Source organism: Vidua chalybeata, chromosome 1, assembly GCF_026979565.1.
Source record: "Vidua chalybeata isolate OUT-0048 chromosome 1, bVidCha1 merged haplotype, whole genome shotgun sequence".
NCBI classification, from domain to species: Eukaryota; Metazoa; Chordata; class Aves; order Passeriformes; family Viduidae; genus Vidua; species Vidua chalybeata.
In genome coordinates this window covers 57,659,414-57,673,973 of record NC_071530.1, presented here as the reverse complement: position 1 = coordinate 57,673,973, position 14,560 = coordinate 57,659,414, and the positions used below count along the sequence as shown (strand labels likewise).

Here is a 14,560-nt window from a genome sequence, read left to right as displayed (position 1 = left end):
ACTTTTCCTTGAAACCAGTAGTAAGTGGGATACTACAGGAGTTTATCCTGGATCCTCTCTTGTCAGACATTTTTATCAACAGCAAGGAGAAGGACATGGCAAATACTCATGTCAAGTTTTCAGATGACTACAATTTTGTGAGAACAGCTGGCAGGATGACTACTGAGAGGGTCCTAGATAACTGGATGGAATGGGCAAACAGGAATCTTATAAATATAGAATGTATTTATAAAATATATAAATATAGAATGTAATGCAAAGTTCAGGCCCTGAGAAGAAATAATATCATGCAATAACACAGGAGGAGTAACCAACTCTGCAAAAATGGCCCTGAGTCTCTGGGGGTCAAGACAGACAGTACTTTTGAGCCCCCATGAGGTCCCTTCCAATCAGAACTGTATGATAGTGATGAACAAATGCAGAAATAGTCTTTTTTCATAGTGTAATTTTGGACATTTCTCTATCTCCCTTGAGACACAGCTTTTCAATCTCAGATTCCTATAATCTGAGCTATTTTTTCTTCAATATGCTCTGTTTTATTAAAGGAAATATATCTCAGGTATCCCAATCTATTTTATTGATGCTAGTACTTACACTGGTAAGAAAATTAACTCAGATCCATAATACAAATCTACTATTAATATTATATTGATTACTCCACACCTACATTTACATGGACTTAACCGATATTGAAGCCAGAATATATTTGTAGATTCATGCTTACTTTTTTTTTTTTTTCTCTAATTGCTGTATTCTGAAGGCTACAGTAGCCTGTCTCTGACTACTTTGCTGCCTGCTGGAAGCTATGCTTTTGAGGCATGATACCCATGAAATTAACAGCTTTTCTTCAAAACTGTTGACTTTCATCCAAAAATCAGGTGTTTGCTTGCTCCATTTAACCTTAAGTGAAATTTAACCTTGATAAATCTGAGCTTCCTCATTTTAAAGGACACAGAATAATCTCCACTTTAAATCTGACTGTTTCTTGGATTGGATTCTTGACCCTTGAAGTCACTAGAAGAAGTCCTGTGGTCTGAAAGATACATCTAGTAGATAATAGATGCCCCAAACATTCTTAGTGTAAGGGGAAAGGAAGGAAAGCAGCTTTGGAACCTGGAAGCAGAGTTGATTAGAAAGACTGGAACAGGCCTAAGTACACAGCCTGACAGACTTACTCTTCCTATCTCACATTCTGCCACAGGCTTCACAGCAGCAAGAACTAACACTTAATAGTGTGACAAATGGAATCAGGGTAAAAGTGGAGACAAACAAAATGTTGACAAGACTCCATTTCACCAGATATTTTTGTTGTCTACTGCTGTTTATGAAAAATTCAATGTTTTTATGAGTCACAATAATTAAAACTACCCTGGCATTTAACCTGCCTATTATAGCAGAAGACACATATATCACTCCAAAATTCTATGCTATCACAGTATGTTCTCTTGGATCACAATTTGCAAGGCAAAGGAGCTGAAAATTTGCAAGGTAAAAGTTGCTTTGGGTATTTTCCCCGTGAGAGCAAAATCAAATGCCATCCTAAAATATTATTTGCATCATGAGTAGACATACAACTAAAAATTTCTAAGAGTTTTAATTATAGTGAGAAATAATATATAGCAATAGTAATTTCACATTTATTTTCCCCAAAACTGCAATTACCATTAAAATACACCTACACACTAACAAGTGAATAACAGCTACTACACAACAATTACTGCAATTTCATAATTTTTAGTACAGGTGAAATTTCTATATCCCTTACTCACTTCTCTTTATAGACTATTAAAAAATAACAACCCCACTTTAAAAATACTTTAAATATTTTATATATAAATCCTTTTGTTTTATTTTTTAGTGTTTTCCAGGGTGCCTGACAATACAAATTCGTACCATTTTGTGTATTTTTATTGTGATCTTAATATACTCTGTGGCTCAAGGCTGTGTGGTGAGTATTTGGATCAAATTTCACTTAAGTTAGCATTGTATTTAAAGAACACACTTGTGCAGATCCCTTAAACACATATGATATTCTCATCTGATTAATTCCTACTTGTTTTGTTTTTCATACTTGCAGAGCATGCTTCTTTGAAATTAAACCCCTTTGCTTCAGTTGGAACTTTCATTGGCCTGAGACAGTGTATTGAATTAGGAATGGCAAAGCCATTAGCAAATTACACAGATAACACCTATTCAAAACCAATATAAATTTGTATTTCAAACCTTAGTATTGTGTAGACTGCTGGTGTCATATACTTTATGGGAAAACCATTTTTAAATGTTCTACTTCCTTACTCGTTCAATGGCTAATATTTTGTGATAGACAAGGCATGGTGTCAGAACAAGATTACTATTTCTATGTGGCAACTTATAGAACATACCTCTGTGTAATAATGGAGATATGTTTAGTCAAGGCAGATCAGAAAAGACAGAGAGATCTTAAAATATTGACAGTTTTGTGTAACAAGAAGAGGTGCTTACACTGTGCTACTCATATGATCCATTCACGTCTAATGTCTAAAAAGCTTCTGTTATATGAAGTGAATGTGCTCAATACTTCTGAAAATTGAGCTTCCTTTACTGTAGATTAGCAGAGTTCAACATGGTCGATTTGAATTCAAATGGTATTCAAACTTCCACCTAAGTATTTGTCAGTCAGTTGCCTTGACAAATTGCTAGCGCTCATCTTTAACATTTTGGCTGCTAATGCTAATGAAATAAACATGTTAGGGCATTCAAAGGAAAGAATCCACATAAAAATAGCACATGAAACACAATTGGAAATGCTGAGAAGGTAGATGTTTCAAATCATGCTTCTCTGCAGGAATTTGACAATATATTCTGACCATTAAGAAGACATGAGCAATTCTCAGGGCTGAGATGTGAAGCACCATATTTTGTATTTTGTGTATTCACTCGTCCCTGAACCTGCCCTGAGAACATAATAACTAGCTTATCCCCATGAACTGACTGGGCAGAGGATCCCTTTTCTGTGGATTCCAATGTCCTGAGGGGAACTGAGAATTGCTGATGTTGGACATTTCTGGGAATTCCTGAACATCATCTGTGTGAGTAACACACAGCTCTAATAGCACAAAGATGGTTCCTAACATGGACATAAGCACAAAATGCATAGAGCTTTGCAGTGATTCCAGGCTATCTTCTCAGCAAATTCTGTGTATCTGACTTCAGATTGAGATTAAAGTTATGACAGCTAAAACCTTTGTGAATCAGCCTCCACAGATCTGACCCATACTTTGACCAAATGAAACAAGCACCATTGTTGCCACTTAAAGATAGTGAGAATGAGAAACAGGCGTTGTTAAGCCCTAAGGCAAGGCTGAACAACAGTGGAAGACATATTAGAATTCAAAAATAGAATTCTAATCAGTAGAAAATATTAGTTCCTGCAAAGTAATGACTCTAGAATTCTCATCCATCAGAAAAGCTAGGTGTTGATGTTCCACTACTGGTTGTATAGCAGATGATATTTTCCTAGATGGATTCCAGATAACTGATGAAGCCCTCATGCATGTCTATGTTTTTGGATAAGTTTAGTATGAAAGCATTTTTAAGGATATTGAACAAAATCCCGTTAAAAGGGATTTTTCATTTCACTTTCCCCATCTCATTTCATAGTGTTACCCATTATGAGTTTAACTCACTTTTAAAATTTATTATGTCTCATCTTTCTAAGTTAATACAACTTCTTCTAAAATACATGGTTTAATCACCCTTCAGGATGTCAGTTACTTTACAGCATGCTATAAAATTTCATTGTCAGTGGTCAGGATGAACTAAAAAGGTCTTATAATGCACTTCAAAAGAGATGCTTAAGTACAGGGCAGGGCTTATGTGATGGTGCCTGTTAAATCAATCTCACACTACCCTCTCTACCATGCTACCACACTACCACTGTCCCTACTTATACTAACTCTTATCCTTTTCCTTTGTAAGGGGTGAAGGTTGGACTGCAGTTAAAACTGGAGCTCTAGGGACTTGCACTATTTGCCAGAAATTCCTCTCTTCCTTGGGTAGCAGCTTTGAGATATGTACATGACATTGTCTTTAGGAAAAGCAGGTTAGATTTCCCCAAATTTCCCATAAGAAATATAAGAAAAAATTTTATGTCCCAGTGTAAGAAAGAAATGGAACTCCTTGGATAACTGAAATGACAGGGGTAGTTAAAGATGAGTCCTTGTATTTGAAACATATGTGACAGCAGAAGTAGCTGTGAGATGGAAAAAGATGTTTAGTTTTTCACTCAATTAAAATGTTTTATTTTGTATTTAAGTAATTGAAGTTTACGTGATTTACATAGTCAGTAAAACAATGATTTCTTTCTGTGCTCTGGAAAAGAACCTTTTTCACCTGCATGGCTAAATAAAATGTTAACTGAAGTTCCTTAATTTTGCAGGAATATCCTGGCTTGAGAATCTCTTAGGTTTGAGCACTGAGAGGGAAACTATTCCACTAAGCCCACACTTCAATTGGTTGCCCCTATTGGCATCTAATTAACAAATTGTGTCTCTCCCCTAAAACTCAGTGGAGCATTGCAGGAAAAGGAGATTTTAATACAGCATTGAGCTGAGTGGGAACTCTACAGCCATATTTTTTCCAATTAGCAATGAACTACAGTCAGCCTCCATAGCAACTGCATTTCTGTTTAATATTTAACTTTCTCACCTTGTCACCTCTCCTGTCTTTTCTAGGTTGGCTGCATGCCTTGGGTTTGGAATACCAATTCCAGCAGCTCAATAATTATAATTTCTCCCGGTGGAATAAATAAAACAATGAATGAACTTCCATGTGACACAGCCCACTATGCTTTCCTTTCCTGTGTAGTGGGGACTCTCACCTTGGCAATATTTCTACGTGTATCTTCCTTGCCAAAAATTATTCTCCTGGTTTTTGTTACAATTTTGTACATAGTTATTCTGGAACTCAGTGGTTACAGAAAAGCAGTGGGGTAGGTATCTTGCAAAATTAAGCAATGGGTAATTTTCTATAGATAGTCACACATTGACTAGTTATTTCTGATTTGTCCTCTAGTGTTGTGTTGCTTAGGAGTAGAGCATAAGAAATATATTAGTCATCCTCTCCCCAGCAATTGTAGGATCTAGTAACATCCATCAACAGGAGAGCAGCTTTTGGGAGCTGGCAACTGTTGCCCCATTGTTCTGTAGTTTTATGTTAATGTACCCCAGCTGAACACACTGCAGTCTAGATATGGTATGGAATAGAAAAACACAGTTAAAAACTTAATTGCCATATTTCAGCAGCCCTCAATCAATCCTAATTTCAATAAAGCTTTTGAACTTTTCAATGTTTTTATATTTCCTAATTAAAAACATGCACACACATCACAATAATGCATGAGAATCGAGAATTGCATATTGGTGTGATGCAGCAATCAGATGTACTATCATCCATCTCCCTGCCCAGATGAGCCTCTTCAGAAAAAGCTAGTGATTAGGAGGTACCTATGTGTTCTAAACTAAGGATGTGATATTAAATGTGCAGTGTTAGGTATTAGACCTGGAATAACCCATTTATTTTCTTCTTATTTTTAAGGGGCGGCTCCTTTTACATGCATGGCTGTGAACCAATACTAGCTATTTTGCTATTTTCTTGTGCTTTAGCACTGCATTCAAGACAGGTGGACTTGAAACTGCGTCTGGACTACCTCTGGGCAGTGCAGGTAAATCACAGGACTTCATAGTATCAATGCACACAAAATGATGTCTGACTTTTTGAATTGGTTTTCAAATATTTTCAGGACAAATTACTTGGACTCAGACACTCAAAGTTTTTCATGTCTCTTGGGGTTCACAGAGAAAGATTATTTTAGAGCTTTCTTTCCACAGACCTTTACAATTCATTTTTCATGGAAAGGTGATTTTTTTTTGTTTCTTTGCAGTTGCTCCAGTATATCATTAATCAAATAATATATTTATAGCTAAGATGCATTCTGAATAAACTGTTGACAATATAAATTTGAGATAAAAAAATTAAGTTCATGGGAGTTTTTATTTTATATTACAAAAAGGAGCGAAAGTAAATCAATATTCAGGTAAATCAAAAACAAGCAGGTAAAACTGATAAAAGGAAATATTTAAACCTATGTTATACAAAGAAACTATGGAACCCTTTCCCAGAGGAAGATCAGAAATTTGTTTAGATACCAAGTGCAGGGACCATTTTTGAAAATATATTTCCTAACTGTCGTAGACACAGCAAAAACCTATAGAAATTATATTAGCCATAACTTGGGCATCCGGATATGTCTACCTCCTGTCACACCTCTCGGCAGTATAATTCCCACCTCTAAAGTGTTTTACACTGGCCCCCAAGGGAAGGAGAAAGTTGAATATGTAAGTTTATAGTGGAATTTGGTGGAATTTGCAAGTTATCCAAACTTACACACCTGTTCTCACCTGCACCCTGTTAACTATTTTGTCAAGAAGACCATTTAAATCATTATAGTGCTTGCTTTTACACATAACATAAAGACTGGAACACATAGGTTACTGGCTCACTGGAACACATCCCTGGTTCCACTGTATTATATAAAATGGAGAAATCAGTTATGACTTAATTCTGTAATTTTCTGCTTGAAAAGCTTTTCTATCTAGCAGTTAAGCTGTATGGGGGTTTCTTGTTTGACTTGATGTCCAAGACTGTGTTCCCTTCTTTTATGCTTTAAGATTTTCTTGTTCTATAATTTCCATTAACTCCTGCAGTTCAACTGAGTGTGATCATTTAATTTAATTTTTGTCCTATGACCTGCAGTATTGAAAACTGCTGTGACTGTCAGCCTCAAAAGGTTGTTTTGGATAAACTGATACTAGTTTCTCTTTGCTGTGGTGCCAAATAGAATTTTCAGATGGAAAAAAAAAAAGATTGCCTGATTTTGAAATTCAGTGCAGCATCTTCCTTTTTGGTTAGTCACTAATTTTTTATGGGTTGGCACACAGTGGAAGTATGTGAGTGACATGCGATCCATTAATACAAAACCTTCTGTATGTTATTCCTAGCCCTGAAATAGAGTAGCAGGAATGTATCAGTTTTGCTATCCTGTGACCTTTCAGTGGACCAAGAGTGAGTTCCAGCATCTTAAACACTTTTCATCATTCCAGCAACTGCAACTTGCATGGCAAATTGTACGTTGCTAATGGAAGTACTTAAAGATTCTTAGTTTTAAGTTAGCTTTGAATTAGCAATTAATCTGTTTAAAAAATTGGAGTACAGGAGTATGCATGCTTTTCTAATGAAAGACCAGACCTGGACTTGGACGGTGGTAAAGGAAGAAATATGGACTTTTTCTGTTTTCTTGGAGACAAGTTATATAAAAATACCTAGTCATCATCACTATTGTTAAAACCATTGTGCACTTTCTCCAAGGGACAGTAAGAGGAGATAAGACATGAAATTTCAATATTGTCCACCAGCATTTTCAGGTACTGTTTCAAAAAGTGCTTTTCATCTGAGAAAACCAAATGCCATTTTCAGATCTTTTCAATTGTAAATCAGAGATATATGTTGTGCCACCTTGTGTGTGAGGTTTGCGTGATAATAATGAGAAAGGAGAAAAATCAGTTTAGGTATAAAATTCAGAATTTAGGGATCAACATAACTAGCATTCTTTGAAATCAGTATGCTGATTTCAAATGATTATGATTTCAGTGATTATGTTCTTGGCCTCTTAGATTGTCTGGGCATATACTTTTCATCTTCTCAATTCCAAGTGGAATATCTATTCCCTGTACAGTAAGTAATAGTGGATGTCCATGATGGATGTTACAGAAGTAGTTGTTTTGCTTACCTATTCAAATGAATATGCAAAAAACAAACAAAAAAAACCAAACAAACAAAAAAAAACCAAAAAAAAAACCAAAAAAAAAAAAAAAAACAAAAACAAAAACAAACAACCCAAACTAAAACATGGTCTTTGAACTTGCTAGGTTCTACAGCACAGTAAAAATCTGAGTTTTAAAGGCTCAGGGAACACTGTTTATTGGAAATACCTATATGTTAAAGCTGCTTTTGAGTAGTTAGCAAACTCCAAGCTACTAATTGTTAAGCAGCCTTTAAGAGGCGACAAATAAGAGCCAGTTTTCTGTAGCTGCTGGACTGCAGGAGTCCTCTATAAGGCTAAAAGCAGTCTTGGTCATGTTTCTGTACAGCCATAGTACTACTTACCATTAAACCATGTTGGCTTAATTTGGTTATATTTCTGGTAACAGAACTTTTAGAAAGACCATTGACTTAGTGCACAGGATCTATGGAGATTTTCTATATTGCAAAGTGAGTGTGCTGATTCTTTCTGCAAACACTGAATTGCATGAACCAAATGCTAAATGTAGATTTGCATCTCCCAGTAGCCAGTCCCTGGTGTGTGAAGATATTCCAACATGGGTCAGCTTGTCATTTTAGGAGGCTTTTCAATTGCTGGCTTACATCTGGGGGAATTTCAGACCCAAGGGCTATTCTGGAAGCTTCAAGCAATTTGATTGCATACTTTTAGTAACATTCATTATTGGGCTAATCCTGTAAAAATGTTCTCAGATGAATACAAGCATTTGTGGCATAAGATGCAATAAAAATGATTTCATAACTTCTTTTATTTCATCGTGAACAACAGTCCAGTACTACTAAATTATACTTTAAACCATGAAAATATCCTGAAACTAATCAGTAGGAATACATAGATACATATTCAGTAGTCTGTGCTAAGGTCTGAAGAAAACATAATTCCACACATTTTTTTCACCCCATTGTGGGGAAAACAGTACTTTGAGGAAGAGCAATTTCAAACAAGAAAAACTGATTAAGAAAAATTACACAATTTCAAGACAAGTTAATCTAACTTCCATTCATCTAGGCTGCATTTCCAGAACAGTGATAATACAGTAGAATTTATGTACATTGCGTGGAAAAATACTTTATTATGGATGATATGTTATTAAAACATTTATATTTGTACCTTCTGTTCACAAATCAGTGGTGTTACAGGCTCTTGTTGATTTGCTATGGTTTTATTTCTGTGCCAGATTTAACTTTTCTGAATATCACAGTATTTTCAGAAAATACCTATTGGTTGTTTTCTTGATATTTTTAATAAGCAGTGGGAGGAGAATTTCATTTTCTGCATAACATTATTGTGTAACTCTGTGTTCCTCATATGACAATAACTATGAATAGCAAGATTTTACTTATTTGTGACTGATAATCACTTTTGATCATGCAAATTAATTAACAGAATTGGGAGGGAAAAAAAAAGAATGGACAAATAAATACAAGTGATAAATTCATGAAGATCCTAAAACTACCAAAAAATGTAGTTGCTCACTCACCCACGATTTGTCACAGGAGTAAAACAAGAATAATACGATTATATTACTTAATTTGATGCATTCAAATGGTGCATTCTTTAGGGAATACTAGAATATCATTCTGCTGTCTTTTCTAGCCCATTACACTTGTAAGAAATACGAATTTTTCAATCTACAGGCAAGACTCGCCAGGTGTCTTAGCACTTCCACTCAAAAACCTGGCACTACAAAAGCAATGTGATGTGTTTGCTCCCTGTGGATGTAATTCCATCTTCAGGTGCAAAAAATGAGATTCCCATGGCACTGGTGCCCAGCTGCTTTTTAACTGAATCTTGAAACTGTATTCTCATGTGGTGTCTATTTAGTCAGTGACTATTCTACAGCATTTTTAGGTTTATTAAACTGTCAGATGATACAACTGTTCAGACCACTTCCCAGACAGAGGATGGGTAACCACTTAGCAACATTGTAAAAACTGTAGGATCATGTGTAACTATGTAAAATGCAGTAGATGTCAGTTAGATTGATATAAAAAGTCATAGTACTAAAAACATTTTGAATTTTGTCACCATGTCCAGTGCAAAAATAAAGCCTGCTTTTAAATACTACAGCTCTGCAAATATAGTTGGGTTCCACAAAATGACCTAGCTGCCACAAATACCAAACAGGTTTAAGCAAACAGCAGAATGCGAAAAATTACATTTGTCATGCCAATGCACTTTCTTTCTTGTTTATTTTCACAGTAATCTGTCTTTTTTTTTTTTGAGCTAGTAGCTATTGCATAAATATCATGCTGGCAGCTTTCTTTAATCAATGGGAATAGGGTCAAATAGATGAAGGTTTAAACGCCATTGAGCTGTTTGGATAATATTCCCACCAGGAATGTAAATACCTGTGATCTGTGCTATTTTAATTTTTCTGCCCCAAGTACGCGTTCTCCATTTCCAGAGTCTGTTTTTCCTGAGAAAGAATGATGCCTATGCATTCTTTAATCTCAGCTGCTCAAGAGTAGGCATTAGAAGTTCATGAGTGACAAGGAGGAAGGACAGTTTTCATTGCACTTCCCTGAAAGGCAGAAAGCAGGAAGCTGGAAAAGGGTCCAGAAAATAGCAGTAATTGGCTTACTTCTCTCCTATATTATCTCTATGATGGGACAGTTTTAGAGTCCTCACTGTTGGACATGACCAAGTCTTTTTTTACTTCATCTTCCCTCCTTTATCTTCCCTTGTGAGAGATGCAAGGAGGGAGACATTTCCTCTTTCCCCAAGCAGCTCCTGAGGAACTGAATAAATAAGAGCTGTCTTGGGCAGTGCAAGGCAAGAGGATAGATACTCAAGCTCTGTGCAGTAGTAGCAGAGGAGGTACACTTCCATTCATATTCCTAACAGATTACTTCAATAGTAAAGCAGGATGTTAGGCATGGTTTAAGTGCAGTCCATGCAGAAACTCCATCTCAGGTACCAGGAAAAATACAGCAGTATTAACCCATTGTATGGTCTAAGATAATATGCCTTTGCTTTTCAGCATGAGAAAGCAACTAATTCCATTAATGTTTTGCTTCTAGTTCTGGGGCTAGATCAGGCAGAGCTAACACAGCTTAGTTTTCAGGGCACTGCATTGCCCCACCTGGGCATTATCAACACAAATTTCTCCCAGAACACATGGAGAGAGTGCACTCCTCTCTCTCTGTTAGCTAGGAGGTGCTTGGCCTCAAATAGTTCAGGGAAGAAAAAAGTAAGAGCACTCCCCTTGTTCTGCTGTTTGCATATTTTGCCCCTATTTGGGTTTTCTATTATTACCCACAATGAATCACAGAATCACCATTATATTATTCAAGGACTTTCCATGATGTTAGGGGTTTTTCATGTGAAAACGAAGATTTTCTCCAACTCTTTTGATTTGTCTGACCATGACTCAGGAAAGCTGAGATCCTTTTGCTTAAGCAGTCTGCCAGCACCACTGGCTATGGGGACCCTTCACGGAGTAGTCTGCTAGATCGGAGTGCAGTTCAACTGATTTGTTCAGGGTCACATGCCAAAAGAGAGACATGGGTCTCCACACCTTAACTCACTGCCATTGACTGCTAGCACCCTTGAAGAATCCACATTGACAGTTTGCAGATAACACTCTTTATTAATAAAAAACAGTAGCAAGAACTTAAGGTTTTAGGATTGCTGGTGATAGTATCTGACTGCAAAAATGTATTCAAAGCAATGTACAGACAAGCTGTAATCCCCAGTGAGAGCTTGGTAGAGATAATCATTCAGCATGCATAGAGTACACTTCTTATCCCATAGGTGTCCATATGGGGGAGAAGAGAGGTTCAGCCTACCAGCTAATCCCAGAAGTTATGATGGAGTCTTCGTTCCTTTCTTAATTCTTCTTTACATTTATGCAAAGCTTGAGTGACATTAGTCATACATATTACTCAGTGAGGGGTGGTCATGCCTTGGAGGCAAGTGACATCAGTGTAGTATCTGAGCTAACCTTGAGATGGGGACACATGTCAGTCCAAGGAGGGCAATTTTGCCTTAGCTTCTGATTCAATAGCAGGACATCGTCCTTTATCTCCCTATGCTTCTAGCAGCTGCATGGCTTATCAACTAAAAAGTACCACCAAGTATCCTCTTCTGCAAGGGTTTTGAAAGAGCCTGGTTGCAGTGTCTCTACTCCACTCCACCTCACTCCACCCCATCCCACCCCATCCCACCCCACCCCACCCTACCGCTATTTAAAAAAGCAACAAGTCCTGAAGAATTTATGTTTATGAAATCAGTTCTCTTTCAGAATTATTTCTACTTGTAAAGAAATTTTAAAATACAGAATAAACTGCAGGCCAAATAGACTGTGTAACCTGAATAAAAATGTTGTTTCCAAAGTTTTGTCATGGCAAACAAAACTTAGCTACCTGGAAAAAAATATCATATGAAATAATATTGTTAGACTATACAAAAGCAAGAGGTGACTGGTTTCTCGTACATAGATAGGAATGGATACTGAGAAATTATGTGGATTTATAATAGATCAGGATACCAAATTTCAGATATAAATGGGACACCAAGAAAGATTAGAACAGGTTCATCAATGATTTATGTGACAGAGATTTCTCAACAATGCCTGAGAATTTGGCTTTCCAGTCTTCTACTGACTGTAATTAGATAAACAAAATCCAATTGAGATCACAGTAGATTATTTGTGTGTGTGATTGAAGAATAAAGCATAAGCTGTGATTTCTGTGACATGAATATGATACTGATCAAATGTTTTCTAATTGAAATCAGTGTGAGGCCAAAAGTCACTCTAAGAACAAGGAGCAAATTCCAGAGAAGTAATTTTGCACATGAATCTACAAAAGACTAGTCTGGAATTTGCAAACCTAGGAGTCCCAAACGAGATTCCTAGATATTCAATATTTTTCAAATAATGGGTCTGATTTTTAAAATAGTTTCCTACTATATGACTCACACTAACTCTGTGAGTCAAGCATTTGTAATAAGATGCCAGTATCTTGGGTTAGGGACCTCAGATGTGTTAACTCCTAAGCAGTCTTTCTGAATGCTGTCATTCATATCAATAACAGAATTTCTGTTGTGAAGGAACTATATATATTTTCATGACAAACACCCGCATAATTAAAACAATCTCCAGAAATGTTAACTATTTTTATATCATTTTTTGAAATTGTACATCATTCTTAAGGATGCTCAATTTTAAAATCTTTTTCTCTGTTGAATCTATAGTCTTATCAGATTTGATTCAATTTTAGTGTAAAGTACACAGGTTTGCTTTAAACACTGGAGATTCTTACTGGCTTCTTTTGTCTGAAAGATGATCAAATACTGCTGTCACTGTATTGAACTACCTGGGAAGTAATTGGCCTCCAAGGCCAATGTGATTTAAGTGGGATTATTCTGGCTTACTCTGTAAACATATCAAGTTTCTATTTAAAAGAACAGAGAACTACAGAAGATACCAATACACTTAGCTGGTCAAACCCTGAAAACTGCTGAGAGACTTTTATTTGAATTACTAATGATTTAAAGGGTTTTTGCCTCATGTAGAATCAGGGTACAGGAGAACTGTTCTCAATCTACATTGCTACTCTACATTTTGCTAATTTTAATTCCAAAGGATTAATTAATATATTTGATAGGCTCAGCTAAGTTTTTGTTTTTTGGAAATGTTTTTCTTTTCCTCTATTCCAACAGGCAGAAGAAGAGAGAGATGATATGGAGAGAGTCAAGCTGGATAATAAAAGAATTCTTTTCAACCTGTTGCCAGCCCACGTTGCACAGCATTTTCTTATGTCTAATCCAAGAAATATGGTAAACCAAGATAAAATTTAAATACATGCTGTATGGGCCTGTGTCACTTGGGCCACCTTACACCTGTATGTTTTCAAGAAAGGCTTGGAAAAAAGCTTTGCTCATGTAAAAATAGTAGCTTTGTAAAAATTTACATTCAAGAATTAGTTCGAGATTATTCCTTTTGCTGTATGGTCCTCCTTCTCTGAAGAATTTTAATAAATTCCAGGATAAGGGAAGGTTGTAATTCAACATCAATGTAACCAAGTACCTGCATGTAAATCACTCTTTTTTCCATTTTCCAATCAATGTAGAATATTGGAATTTATCACAGTGTTGCATGAGCTCAGTTTGGTTCTGAATGGTGAGGTGTATGAACTGCCAGACACTTATGTATTAACCACTCTAGTTCTGGAAAGTATGCTACCATTACCAAAACCATCTATTTAAAGTTAAAAACAGAGAACTGCACAGACTTAAGGAAGACACAGATTAACATAACAGGCTGAGTGAGTAAATAAGTTGGTTCAGGAAGGCTTTATGAGAGTCCTTCTGGTCATCTGAAAACCATCAGCACTGGAGTAGCTGTAATGTCCATGATACTGTTCTTGAGAGTTTGGGTCAAAGTATTTGAACCACAGAAGAGTGATTTTGCTTTCTTTGAGCCTTCCAAATTTTTAAGAAGAAACATTACCATACAGAACAGCATTATATTATATAGGACTCCACAACACATGGAAAGACTTGAAGGAGTGAGACCAGTTATGTACCAGAGGATAAAATTGGTCCATCTCTTATTTTACTTATACAACAAGATTGAGTAAATGAAATTATTTTTCTTGTACAATAGAAGTTCTATAACTGTTAAAACTTTGTCCAAATTTTGGCTCACTGATTCTATGTCAAAACAGAAAAAGAACC

General features: G+C 36.1%; 1 protein-coding gene across 1 annotated transcript in view; it reads left to right on the top strand.

The window, feature by feature from the left end:
* The window catches only part of ADCY1 (adenylate cyclase 1), a 162,655-nt gene that overhangs the window by 130,236 nt on the left and 17,859 nt on the right, over positions 1-14,560 (top strand). The window contains exons 12-15 of the mRNA XM_053952726.1: positions 1,859-1,948; positions 4,713-4,969; positions 5,575-5,701; positions 13,544-13,660. Coding sequence (XP_053808701.1) covers positions 1,859-1,948; positions 4,713-4,969; positions 5,575-5,701; positions 13,544-13,660 — 591 coding nt within the window. The remainder of the gene's footprint in view (positions 1-1,858; positions 1,949-4,712; positions 4,970-5,574; positions 5,702-13,543; positions 13,661-14,560) is intronic.